The sequence below is a fragment of the Mesoplodon mirus genome (assembly GCF_964341445.2).
Source record: "Mesoplodon mirus genome assembly, chromosome: 9".
NCBI lineage: Eukaryota > Metazoa > Chordata > Mammalia > Artiodactyla > Ziphiidae > Mesoplodon > Mesoplodon mirus.
Genome location: NC_138985.1, coordinates 54,444,112 through 54,457,354, shown reverse-complemented (window position 1 = coordinate 54,457,354; position 13,243 = coordinate 54,444,112). Strand labels below are relative to the sequence as shown.

The 13,243-nt window shown below is 34.1% G+C and overlaps 1 protein-coding gene across 1 annotated transcript in view; it reads left to right on the top strand.

Annotated features, from left to right (window-relative positions):
• The window catches only part of C1GALT1 (core 1 synthase, glycoprotein-N-acetylgalactosamine 3-beta-galactosyltransferase 1), a 40,417-nt gene extending 27,402 nt beyond the window's left edge, over nt 1-13,015 (top strand). The window contains exons 3-4 of the mRNA XM_082631928.1: nt 1,272-1,939; nt 7,923-13,015. Of these exons, the coding sequence (XP_082488054.1) occupies nt 1,272-1,939; nt 7,923-8,141 (887 nt within the window). The 3' untranslated portion in view covers nt 8,142-13,015. The remainder of the gene's footprint in view (nt 1-1,271; nt 1,940-7,922) is intronic.
• Nucleotides 13,016-13,243: the final 228 nt, after the last annotated feature.

Genomic DNA, 13,243 nt, shown 5'->3' with positions numbered 1-13,243 from the left:
TTCCCCACCATCCAGGATTTGGTATATGTGTACAGCTAAGAGATTGGGCTCCTCAAGTATATGAAATGTGAATGCTCTCTGACTGAAAAGAGGGTAATTTTCTCTGTTTTTGGATTGTGAATTCTTGATATTCAGAGGGACATGAGAATACTTTCATGCCCTGCCCAATCTTTCCTTCTACTCCCTCTCCATCAGTTAACTAGAAATTTATGCCTCCAGTTGTTAATTTCTCGCAGGGCTGAGCTTTTGTAACTCACTGGTTGACCTTAACTTTAAGGATGTTTCCTCAGGATTCTGCCTAGAGCAGTGCTACACAAAGTGAGGTTTTGCAGACTCATGCTGATCCACAACTAAATAAGTATTAAAATCAGGATTAAGTAGTTAGAAACCTTTATGGTTATTTGACAATAATTTTGAATAAATCTAGAAATAAAAACTTTGGGCTTGTATTTTATATATTTTTTTTAAATTTTATTTTATTAGTAATGCATTTTTAGCATATTTACAGAAGTATAGGTCTCTAACTATTGGAAATAAAAATTGATCCTTCACCAAACACTGATCTGGAATATCATGGTTGGATTCTTCCTCTAGAGCAGTGTTACTCAAAAGGTAGCCTTGGCTTGACAGCCTGTGAATTGTTTGTTACCTGTCTGCATCCTAATAAGGATGTTGCACCAGGCTCAGTTTAGTAACTCAGTTAAGCTCACTGCTGAGTTAAGTGGACGTTTTGATAGGTTGTAGTAAAACTTCCTCTATGAAAGAAGTAACATGTTGCTTTATATTCTGGCCTAAGCTCCCTATTTCTTTGCAAACTAGTGCTTTGAAAAACACTGCTCTAGACAATCTTGGAAATACTACCTCTACCTGTTCTGTTTCTCACTGCTAATTTGCATTTTGGAATGAGGTATGTTACTGTAAGAAGTAATCTCTGCTTTGCATTAACTCCGCTTCTTCGAACAGGGGTAGTCATGAAAGCATTTTTAAAACCACCTCAGGGTACTAGTCGAAATTCTTAACACTAGACTCTTGTGGACTCCAAAATGAACTGCTGTTTCATTAGTTTGTCTTTCTGCCCTTCAGAAGCTTATTCACAGCAGTGAGAAATTCCTGTCAATGTTCTGTTTCTTTCAGCTAAATCACTAATGGTAAAGAGGTATATGGGGTGGGGGGGGGATCTTTGAAATTGTTTAAGAAAATGTCTTCTTTGGTATAATTTATTTGGATTTTACAACTATGTAAATTAACTTTAAACATTTTCTGTTTAATAGATGAGAACACTGACATCGCCGAAAACCTCTATCAGAAGGTTAAAATTCTTTGCTGGGTAATGACAGGGCCTCAAAATCTAGAGAAAAAGGCTAAACACGTCAAAGCTACATGGGCCCAGCGTTGTAATAAAGTGTTATTTATGAGTTCAGAAGAAAATAAAGACTTCCCTGCTGTGGGATTAAAAACCAGAGAAGGCAGAGACCAACTATACTGGAAAACAATTAAAGCTTTTCAGTATGTTCATGATCATTATTTAGAAGATGCTGATTGGTTTATGAAAGCAGATGATGATACATATGTTATATTAGATAACTTGAGATGGCTTCTCTCAAAATACAACCCTGAAGAACCCATTTACTTTGGGAGAAGATTTAAGCCCTATGTAAAGCAGGGCTACATGAGTGGAGGAGCAGGATATGTACTGAGCAAAGAAGCCTTGAAGAGATTTGTTGATGCATTTAAAACAGACAAATGTACGCATAGTTCCTCCATCGAAGATTTAGCACTGGGGAGATGCATGGAAATTATAAATGTAGAAGCAGGAGATTCCAGAGATACCACTGGAAAAGAAACTTTTCATCCCTTTGTACCAGAACACCATTTAATTAAGGGTTATCTGCCTAGAACCTTTTGGTACTGGAATTATAACTATTATCCTCCTGTAGAGGTAAGTTTAGAAATTTTATTACTGTATAAATACTTAGACTGACTTTTGTTTACTTTAAAAAAAACCATAATGCGTATGTTTCTTTAGTATCAATAACTAAGAGTCTACCTTAGTCTTTTTATATTGAATGGCAGTATAACAGAGTAGATGAGAACAAAGGTGTTGGCAGTGATAATTCAACAAATATTCGTCTACTGTATGCCAGGCACTAAGAATATAGCAGTAAATATGGCCAAGTTCCAGTTCTTATGAACCTTACGTTCTGGATGAGGAGACATACAATAAACAGGCAGACAAGTCAAGTTATAATATGATTTTAGATAGTGGCAAGTGCCCTGAAGAACAGTAAAACCAGGTAAGAGGATGGAGAGTGACCCAGAGTGGAATGGGGTACTGTAGTTTAGGCAATTAAGGAAGACTTCTCTAAAGGGTAACTTTTGAACAGAAACCTGAGTGAGGTTAGAAAGCAGGCTACGGAAAGATCTGGGTAAAGAGCCTTCACGTCTTTAGGAACAATGCATGAAAAGACTTTGAGGTTCAGAAAAACCTGCGTTCAAATCCTGCTGTCCCACCTAATAGCTGAATGACCTTGGATGGACAGAATTTGCCTAACTCCTGAGCCTAAGTTTCCTCATTTGTAAGATGGATCTGATGTACCTGTCTCATTCAGTGGTAGTTACGGTGTAGGACTATGTCTATCACACAGTGAGCACCTAATAAGTCCTAGATCTCACTTGACACCTTAGCTTACATTCTTGAGAATTTTATCTAAAATACATTATTTTACTAAATATTTCAGATGTATAGCTAAATATTTGAGAAGGATATACTATTTTGTACCCAACAACCAACTTTACCAAATATTAATCCTTTGTCACATTTGCTTCAGATTTTTTTTTTTTAAAGAAAAAGATATAGGGCTTCCCTGGTGGCGCAGTGGTTGAGAGTCCGCCTGCCGATGCAGGGGACACAGGTTCGTGCCCCGGTTAGGGAAGATTCCACATGCCGCGGAGCGGCTGGGCCCGTGAGCCATGGCTGCTGGGCCTGCGCGTCCGGAGCCTGTGCTCCGCAACGGGAGAGGCCACAACAGTGAGAGGCCCGCGTACTGCAAAAAAAAAAAAAAAAAAAAAAAAAAAAAAGAAAAAGATATAGAACTAGGTGAGGCCTATGTACCCTCCTCAGTCTAGTTCTCTTACCTCCTTCCTCAGAGTTAACCACTATCATGAGTTTAGTACTTAAAATAACCATGCGTGTTTTTATATTTTTCCTACATGTTTATGAATCCATAAATAATGTATAGGATATTGTTTTGCAGGTCTTTAAATAAGTGGAATTATACCTCATGTATACTTGAACATATGCCTTTTTTACACATTGAAATTTGTCAACATTAATGTATGTATCTGCTTCATTCATTTAGACTGCTGTGTCATAATCTAATATATGAATATACTGTAACTTACCTATTCTTCAGCCGATGTATATTTAGTAGGCTGTTCCCGGTTTTTCACTATATGAGCATTGCAGCAGTGAATGACTGGAGACCGGGAGTCATGAAACCTAGCTTTTAGACTCAGTTCTCTTGTTAATATGTCTCGAGGCAAGTCGCTAGTGCTCTTCGCCTTCTTGTCGCTGGCCCTAAGGTACAAATAACACACTTTGTGCTACCTTTCTCTTCTTCACGAGCCAATGTTTTTAGATCATCATCTAGAACAGTGGTTCTCAACCGGGGGCTTTTTTGCTTCCCAGAGGACATTTGGCAAAATCTGGAGACCTTTTTGCTTGTTAACTTAGCAGTTGCTACTGGCACCTAATGGATAGAAACCCACGAGACTGTAAACCCACTAGGTGCTAAACATTCCACAATGCACAGGACAGCCCTCACAACAAAGATTAGCCCAAAATGTCAACAGAACTGTGTTTTCAAAACCTTGACCGAAAATATCTGACCCAAGCTTTAAGCTATCAGCTTTAAAAAGGAAAATTTGAAGCAAATCACTGCCGTTTCAGCTCTCAACCACCAGTGTGTTCTTGTTACTTACACAGAAATCATAGTTAATCCTTACGGCAATCCTGCATTTAAGAGGGGACAAAACTGGGGCTCAGGAAAATCAAGTAACTGGTCTATCCTGCTAAGTAGCCTAGGCAGTGTTGCAAATCCACTCTGGTTCTAAAAGCTTGTGTTATTTCCATCATGAGCACCCCTCTCTGATTAATGGGATATGTGCCCCCAAAAGGAGGGTAGGGGATATGTTAGAATAAATATTCTTTTGTTGGGATAAATTCCACTTGAATAAACATTTTAAAACACAGTTTTATGTAATGAGGTTGTTTGAAACCGTATGCTAGCATCTTATCGCTATTAGAGATGTAAGAATTTCCTAAACTATAAAACATATGTATTCCCAAGTGTGCTTTTGATAGTCTATTTTTGTTTTGGTTTTAGTGAGGTACTACTTTGGATGCTTCTTTAGTGTAAACTCTTCTTAAACCATTCCAAGATTACTTGACCTCTTCCCTTCTTAATTCTGTACCCCTTCCCATACAAAAATATACCCAAACTCAAAAACATTACAAATGCATAATAACAAATACACCTAATGCATGTAAGATTTTACTGAGAGTATCTGATATTGAGTACACATAACAGTAACAGCAAAGGGACATCATAATTGTCATTATTTTGTAACCAGTAAAATATCCTACTTTCTCTTTAAGGGTACTGCCCACAGTTCCCACCTACAAATAGGGTATACCCAACGATATACTTTATATTAACAAAATAAATATTTCTATAGTACATATTTTATTTAAATTGTACTAGCTTTTTAAATGGATGGAAAATTTTATGTTCCTTCTATAATAATTTGTGAGTTGTATTGAAGACTGTAAAATGGGCTTGGAAGTTCCAAAATTGACCCAACCTTCTGATATTGTCTCTTCTCTCTCAGGAGGTTCTATATAAACCCAAAGTGAAATCAGACTTCTATTATTACTCATCATTTAAATCGTCTTCTAAGGGAGTTACTGTTTTCAAAGCCATCCTGAGTCTCATACATACACTTCCTCTCTCTAGTAATCACTAAAAATACAGTGTAGAAAGTTTTTTTCTAGAGGTTAGGATGTGAGATATTCTAGTTGATCAAAGAGTTATGTTCTTAAGCTGGTTGTTCAGAACTTTGTGTGCAGTTCCCTTCTCATACCACCTTCTCACTTCCCTAGAAGTAAGTCTATTCCTAGGAATAAAGTCTGTACCCTAGGAATAAAGTCTATTCTCTAGGACTACATACAGTCTATTCCCTAGCAGTAGATTTTTCACCAGAAAATTTACAATCAGTCTTAATATAGTGGATTTAAAATAAGTGGATTTTAAAATATTTTAAAACCCTCTACTTGTGAAATTGCCTTTTCGTAGGTCAGAAATGATCAAATATGGTTTATTATATTAATTCTTCAGTTTTATTTGCATTAACTCTAATCCATTTGAAACTTACTGATATATGGTTGATGTAGAGAACTCTTGATTTTTCCAAATTGTTAACTAATTATTCCAGTACCATTTATTAACTGAGTCTTGCTTTCATTACTGATTTAAAAATACCTCCTTTATTATCATTCACTATAGCATTGCTTATGGTAGGATCGGTATCTGAGATTTCAGTTCTGTTCTATTTGGTTTTGGCTCAGTACCATATTGTTTTGAACCTCGTAGCTTTACAAAAATTTTAAGTTATTAAGAGTGTGTCTTCCTCTTCTTTATTTCTCCCTCTCTTTTAAATTGTTTTGGCAACTCTCATGTCTTTATTCTTGTGTATAAACTTATTAATTTAGGAACAGTGGACATCTTTGTCCAGGATTTTTTAAGTTCCTTTTAGGTCCCTTAGTAAAGTTTTATACTTTTCTTCAGGTAAATCTTTATTTCTTAAGTATCTCCCTGGGTTTTTAGTATTTTTGTTACTCTTCTACTTGGGCTCTTTTCTTAAAACTTTTTAATTAGTATATACATGAAAGCTAGTTTGTTTGTTTGTTTTTTTTTAAAGCATCTTTACAATCTGGCTCTGTTCTTGGATTTTTTATTTCTGATGATTTTTCACTCTACTCTCAAGTTTTTGGGGTATCCATAATCATATGCAAAGAACTAGGTATTTCGTTTCTAATAATTTTAGCTGTTTTTTTATAGCCTTTTATTGCTTATAAAGCTTAATAATAACAGTATCCTGGCCATCCAGTAAAAAAAAGCGCAATAGAGTATAACATAATTAATGCAGTAAATCTTATCAAAAATATTATTGCAATATTTCAGAGTTATATAAAATTGCTTCCAGAGAGGATCAGTAATTTAATATTAACCGCTCTTATTCTAGTCTTTAGTTTACTATGCACTGGCCACTATAGTAGCCACTAACCACATATGACTATTGAGTGTTTGAAGTATGGCTATCAAAATTTAGATGTACTCAGGTATAAAAGTCATACTTGATTTCAAGGACTTAGCACAAATAAAAAGAATGATTTCATCAATAATTTAAAAAATATTGATCACCTATTGAATATTAAGAAAATAATATAGATTTATTCAGTTAAAATATATTCAAATTAATTTCACCTATTTTTACTTTTTAAGTATGGCTATTGCATTGTGTGGCTCACATATATCTACTGGACAGAGCTGGTTTGATAATCACAAGTTGACTTACCTGTTTACTTTTCATATTTGTTCCTATTCTTAAATTCCCTAAAGATGTAAAAAGTAGGCACCAGATAATTTTCCAGCATCTACATAGTGGTCCAAGAAACCCACATATCCAGTGTTTGTTTCAAAGGAAAGGTCAGAGAAAATACAGTGGACAATTTCTTAATGATTTTTACTGCACTGTAAGCTACATACTTCCAAACATGAATTATTAAATGTTCAATTTAATAGGTCAGTATGAATCTTCTCTGGGAACTTGCCAGACTGTTTTTCTCCCTGGGTCCCTGCAAAGACATTAGAGACTTAAGTTTTCTTGGAGTCATCTGAGTGAACCAGTCTCCAGATACCAATTCTGACCCCCAGATGACCTTGTGACTATTTAAGTCTGGGACCAGTTTTTAAAATTTCTGTTTTCTTTATTTTCTTGCTTTTTCATTCCTCTTTGTATGTTTGTTGCATTTTTGTTATTTTGTTTTTGTCTTGTTTTATTTAAATCTGCTCTCATGCCAACTCTATTAGAAATCTATGAGAATTATATAACTGAACAAAAGTTTAACTTTGACCTACTTACTGAGGGCCACCTGAACTTGATTATTCTGTCAGTAGTAGCTAACATTTATTGAGCATTTACTATAGGTAAAGCGTAGTACCAAGCGTGTGACACACGTTGTCTCCTTTAAGTAAGCATCTTTTGAACATGCGGAAATTGAAGCTTATAGAGATTAAGTAACTTGCCCAAGATTATATACTAGTAGGCAAAATTTAGACTAAAACCTAGGTGTGACTCAGCACTTCCTCTCTTAAATACTATACTGTTTGGGTTGATGTGTCGATGAAGTATTAGGTTGCAGACACATACTGGGCAAGGCTTTGTAGTCATTGAATGTTCCAAAGGTGTCTTTCTGAGGCTGAGCCAAGCAAAACTTCATAGTGAGAAAGTTATGAAGAGAAAGCAAAACTTGGAGAAATAGAGCTTTATCGTTTGTATAGTTGACCCTTTTATTTGAAGAGGTCTCAAGCGTTTTCTTTTTTTGCTAATCCATAGGGCATGAGAGAATATTGTTTCAGTTAGATATACTTCAGCAACTTCATGTTTGATTTTAAATCATTGGGAACTCTGAAAACTCTTGGTTTCTTTCACAGGTCTAATAAATTATGTGCCTCTGCTTTACTTTGCCAGCCTTAATGCTTGGATTCTGTTAAAATTAGTGTTTCCTTTATCAGTATTTGAATATTGTATGTTAACAATGTGCTATTTATTAATAATGCCTGTTTCCACTACTTTTTTAGGGTCCTGGTTGCTGTTCTGCTCTTGCAGTTTCTTTTCACTATGTTGATCCTACAACTATGTATGAGTTAGAATACCTCGTTTATCATCTTCGTCCATATGGTTATTTATACAGATATCAACCTGCCTTACCTGAGAAGATGCTAAAGGAAATAAGTCAAACATACAAAAATGAAGATACAAAAGTAAATCAGGAGCCCTTGAAAGAAAAACATAAATGAACAGAGGTAAAATGTCTAGCATTGCACTGAAGAAGAACTTCTCCATTTCTGATATAGAACACTGGAATCCCAGTGAGGAATTCTTTCTAAGTGAACGTTCCATATTAGAAATTTTTCATATGAATGACTGTAAACTGAAGCTTTAAGTGAGCTGTGAAGTCTGTTGAAATGTGTTTTGATACAGTAATATATACATATATGAAAAACTTGTGTTTTTAAAATGGTGGCCAGGCAGAGGAACTAGAAGAGATTTTGTTGCCTGTTCCTGACCACATGTATTATTTTCACTGAGAAACTAAAACAGTTAAATTTGCTAAAACTACACTGCACCATTGTTAGTAACCCACACATGATGCTACACAGATCTGCCTTAAAGAAAATTTAGAAGGAAATATTGTTGCTCGGTGTTGTTTGTAAACTCAAAACATGAGTTTATATTTGCAGTATGATATAAATGAACCAACCCCCCACACACACACACATGCAACTTTTGTCTAATGAAAATTTTGCTGTGACTATTTATAATTGGCAGTATTTCTTCCAGAATAAGGTAGAATAAGAATGGCACTTGACCTAAAGTGCATTAATAAAACCACATTTTGAAATTATCATGGGCCTTGACTGTATTATATACTTGGTTCTAATTAATAGCTAATCTTTTACTGAGTCCCCGTTGTCTCTTTCCTAAACATGTTTAACCATTCTTGAATGCCATTCTCAACTATTAATATTTATTTACTGAAAGTGTTAATAGCATTCTGTAAACATGCATTTTTAGATATTTTATTCCCAAATTTACCCATTGTTAATTATGGGTAACTAATAAATAGTAAATGAAATGCTGTTTGGGGATGCTTTTCTTATATTAGTGCCACTCTCAGGAATCACTAAGTAACATTTTTAACTGATTATTTAAAACTGTCCAACTACATAATTATAGTTCCTTTCATTCTCATCCTGTTGAGAGATGAGAACTTGTTTGTGCCTTTCATAACTTGTTTAAAGCAGAGTTTTGAGATTCATTTTCAGGCTCTGAGGTGGCTGTTAGTTACACTGGCAAAATAATTTGTGAGATTTTGACCAGAGTTAATTAAAAACATTAAAAAATGCAGAGTGCTTAAACAAATTGAAATATGTCAGATATTAAAAGACCAAATACTTAGTTTACAAATAACAGCCTGAATTTTGATGCTGACTTATTTGGGGATGATTGTTTTGCCAATGGACAGTTGTAAGAGAGCTCAGTCTTTTTTTTTTTTTTTTTTCCAACTTTATTGGAGTATAATTGCTGCACAATGGTGTATTAGTTTCTGCTTTATAACAAAGTGAATCAGTTATACATATACATCTGTTCCCATATCCCTTCCCTGAGAGCTCAGTCTTGATGACATCAAAAACACATTCATAAATGTTTCATTCTAATTTTAGTGACCCTCTATTTAAAGAATTTCTGGAAGGAAAGGAAATTTAAAATTTTTGTTGTCTTTAGCAATATCATCTGAGTGTATCATAACAGAATACTTTACAGACTTTCCATAAGATTATCTTAAACGTTACAAATAATTTACATTTCTCTTATATTTTATCATTATGCTAATTTTATGTGGCTGTCATGCCATTGATTCTGCTGCTTAGCTAAATAGTTTATATTTATTGTGCCAAAACATGTCAAAACTATGACCTCTTTCAGTTGTATATTTGAGAGGATGTTCATCTTAGTGGCTAATTATGGATTACTCTGTCAACATAGTGAAAACTTACACCAGTTTTCACCAATTGAATTGTTTTTTGTTATTTTCATGATGATATCATCTGCCAAAATTTCAAGGTGTTCATTCTATTCTTTGAACAACTCTTTACCTTGGTATGGATAGGAATTTATTTGCAGTCCGTACATGCTACTTTTCTGTACTAGAAGTATAAATGGTTTACCATGAACATCCGAAAACCTTAAAATTGATTCATAGGAAATCAACATTGTGATGAATCCTGGGGTCTGAAGTCAGACTGCCTAGGTTTAAATTCTTGCTCCATCACTAGTTTTGTAACCTTGAGCAATTTACTTAATCTCTCTGTGCCTCAATTCCCTCATCTGTAAACTAGGGACAATAATACTACCTACCTCATAGGATTTTTATGAGGATTAAATGAGTGAAAATGTGTATGGCTTTTAAAAACACTGTTTGGCCCAGAGTATGGAGTGCTAAGTATAAAGTTTTCTTATTATTCTTTACCTTGGAGTGTAAATATTTGTTTTAAATGAATGAGAAATCTGCTTTAATCAAATCAGGTAATAAAGGAAATATATATTTCTTACAATAAGTAATAGCTAGTTTTTATTTGATGCCTACTGTATGGCAGGTAACGTGCTTAGATACTCTGTGTTCATCCTCACAAATTGGGGGTTATTCCCATATTATAGATGAGAAAACTGAGGCTCAGAAAACTAAAGTCATTTTCCACTGTCAGAAAGCTACTAAGTAACAGAGCTAGGATTTATACTCGAAGCCTGTGTGTTCTTTGCCCCATGTTAGCCTTGAGGTTAATCATTAGCATTATTTCCATTTTTACTTGATGGCATGTGACATCTGATACATTGGCCAGCAGTAGTCAAATTAACCAGCCAAATTGTCATAGTGGTTTTTAAATTGTGGTTATTATACTCTTGCCTGAGGGCTTGTGAAAACGGAGATTTCAAGACCCCAATTCCAGAAATGTTGATTCTATCATGGGACCCAGGAGTATGCATTCTTACCAGATACCCTTGGGTTCTTACCAGATAAGAACTTATCTGGTTCTTACCAGATACCCTTGGGTAGAGAACCTTGGGTTCTCTACCAGTGTGTGGTCCCAACCAGCAGTATCAGCCTCACCTGGAAACTTGTTGGTAATGCATCCTCTCCTGGGTCTCACCCCAGGCCTACTGAATCAGGAACTCTAGGGGGTAGAGGCTAGCAATTATGTTTAAACAAGCCCTCCAGGTGAGTCTTATTCAGCATTCCCCTAAAACCTGGTGATTCTGATGCAAATCATCCTTGGAACACGCTGAGGATTACTTGCCCCATAAGTAAGGTTATCTTTCAAAAATTTAGATAAAGCATGTTTTAAATGAGTATAGTTCAGCATCACACTATATTAAATGTAAAAGACTAAAGATAATTAAAAGGGTCAGTGGATCATTCATTTTGGCAAAATTCTTTAGCTGCTTCAGAGTTACTAATATCAGGGCCCACAGTAAAATATAAAGTTTAGTAATTTCATATTGGGGCAGAAAAGTTTCAGTAAATACTAGTCAGTATATATTAATTCATTAAAAGCATACTTAAATGAATGTCATAAAAAATGTCCACAATTGTTAGTAAAATAATTTTAAATAGAGGTAGCAAAGTACTATTTTATAATGTGCAGAATGTTTTTCTGCCAATTCATACTATCAAAATTTCATCACTTTTCAAGAATCAGTTGACTGTCCTATAGGACCTAATAAAGCAAAAAACTCTCCAAGTATTTGATAGAGCATATAAAACCAGATTTCATGATGATAATGACTTACTGTCTTTTAAATTAAGATTTTTGTCGTCTGGGTAAATGATTTTAGTATGGTCTCAAAACAGGCTTTTGCTATCTTACATTCTCCAATATATACTTGTATTTTCAAGTGGGAAGTTCATAGTTGATACAAAGCAGATTTTTATCCCAGAGTTCAATTATTTGTTTTCAAATAAACTTCAGAGGAGTTTTTGTTACTGTAAGAAGATTCAAAAATAAATCACTGACCAATTTTTTTTTTAAGTATGGTAATTGGATTTGAGCATTAAATTTACTAACTGGTTATTTTCATAATTGTTTGAGTATTAATTTTTCACTTCCTTGAGCCCGTTATACTGTATTATTACCAGATTGAGGCTTGAAAAATCCTTCATTTGATTGATTAGATCAGGTCTACCCTTTTATTCATTTAAATTTTCATTTCTTTAGAATATTCTCTGACAATTTCTGCTTCTTTGTATTTATTGCCCTTTATTTCCTTGATAACTAACTTCCATTTTCTAACTACTCTTAATTCTGCCTTCACAAGATTAATTAGGCTTTTATTAGTGATTAGAGTTTGTATGTATCACTTACATTATTTTATACCTATTAACGTTAGTTTTCCCTATGAGGTTGGAAGTAAAAATTTGTCTAAGAATAATGCCTGCTGGCTCTCAGGATACTTGACCTACTTAAAAGTCTACGATGTTAAACTAATGCTAGATATACAATTAAATGAAGTAAATTCCCCTTTTCACAAACAAAAAAACCTCATTTGCCTCATCTCTCTACTTATTTATAGTAGACCTGACAGAAGCATACTTAAGAAATCTAGGGGACAACCTGTGGTTTATTTTGTGCTAAATGTAACCTCTGTTGATTTTTAAAAGATGGCTTATGTTTATATATTGGAGTTGAAATAGAGATTTAATTCAAATTAGAATAAGAAATTTTATAAATTCTCTTTAGAGAAACCAACTCTTAAACTAGTTTCAGAGTTGAATAATGCTCTATTTCAATTCCTTTACCTCTCTAGTTTTTAGTTTCTATGTGTTAAGTTTAAATAACTTTGCAGGGCCCTGCAAATTAATAATCCATATAAAGTATATTATTAGAGGGAAACTAATCTTACTGCTAAGCAGTGTGTTATATTACCCAGTGAACGTTTGTGTTTTGGAATTTAAAAATTATGTAAGGTAATAGTATCATGAATGATTTAAAAATGTCTGGTGACTTGCTTATTTTAAGTGATCACCAATAAGTCCGAAAAATGTATTTTTAAATATGTTTTTTAAAGTGCCTTTTGAACATTTTTAAACAATGGATTTAAACAACTGCATAAAATAAATTACCATGTTTAAAGCTGTTTTATCTGATTATTTTTAATTGATGTAAAAGTTGTGGGAGAAACATTGCCTTTAATGGGTAGTTTTGGGGTTATTTACCAAAAATATTAAACTATTTTCCCATCAAAGTTATTCAATTTAAATAGGCTTAAATAATTTTTACTGCAACATATATTATTTTTCTTTAAAGCAACAAAACACTCCACCTCTGATTTTGAATAATGT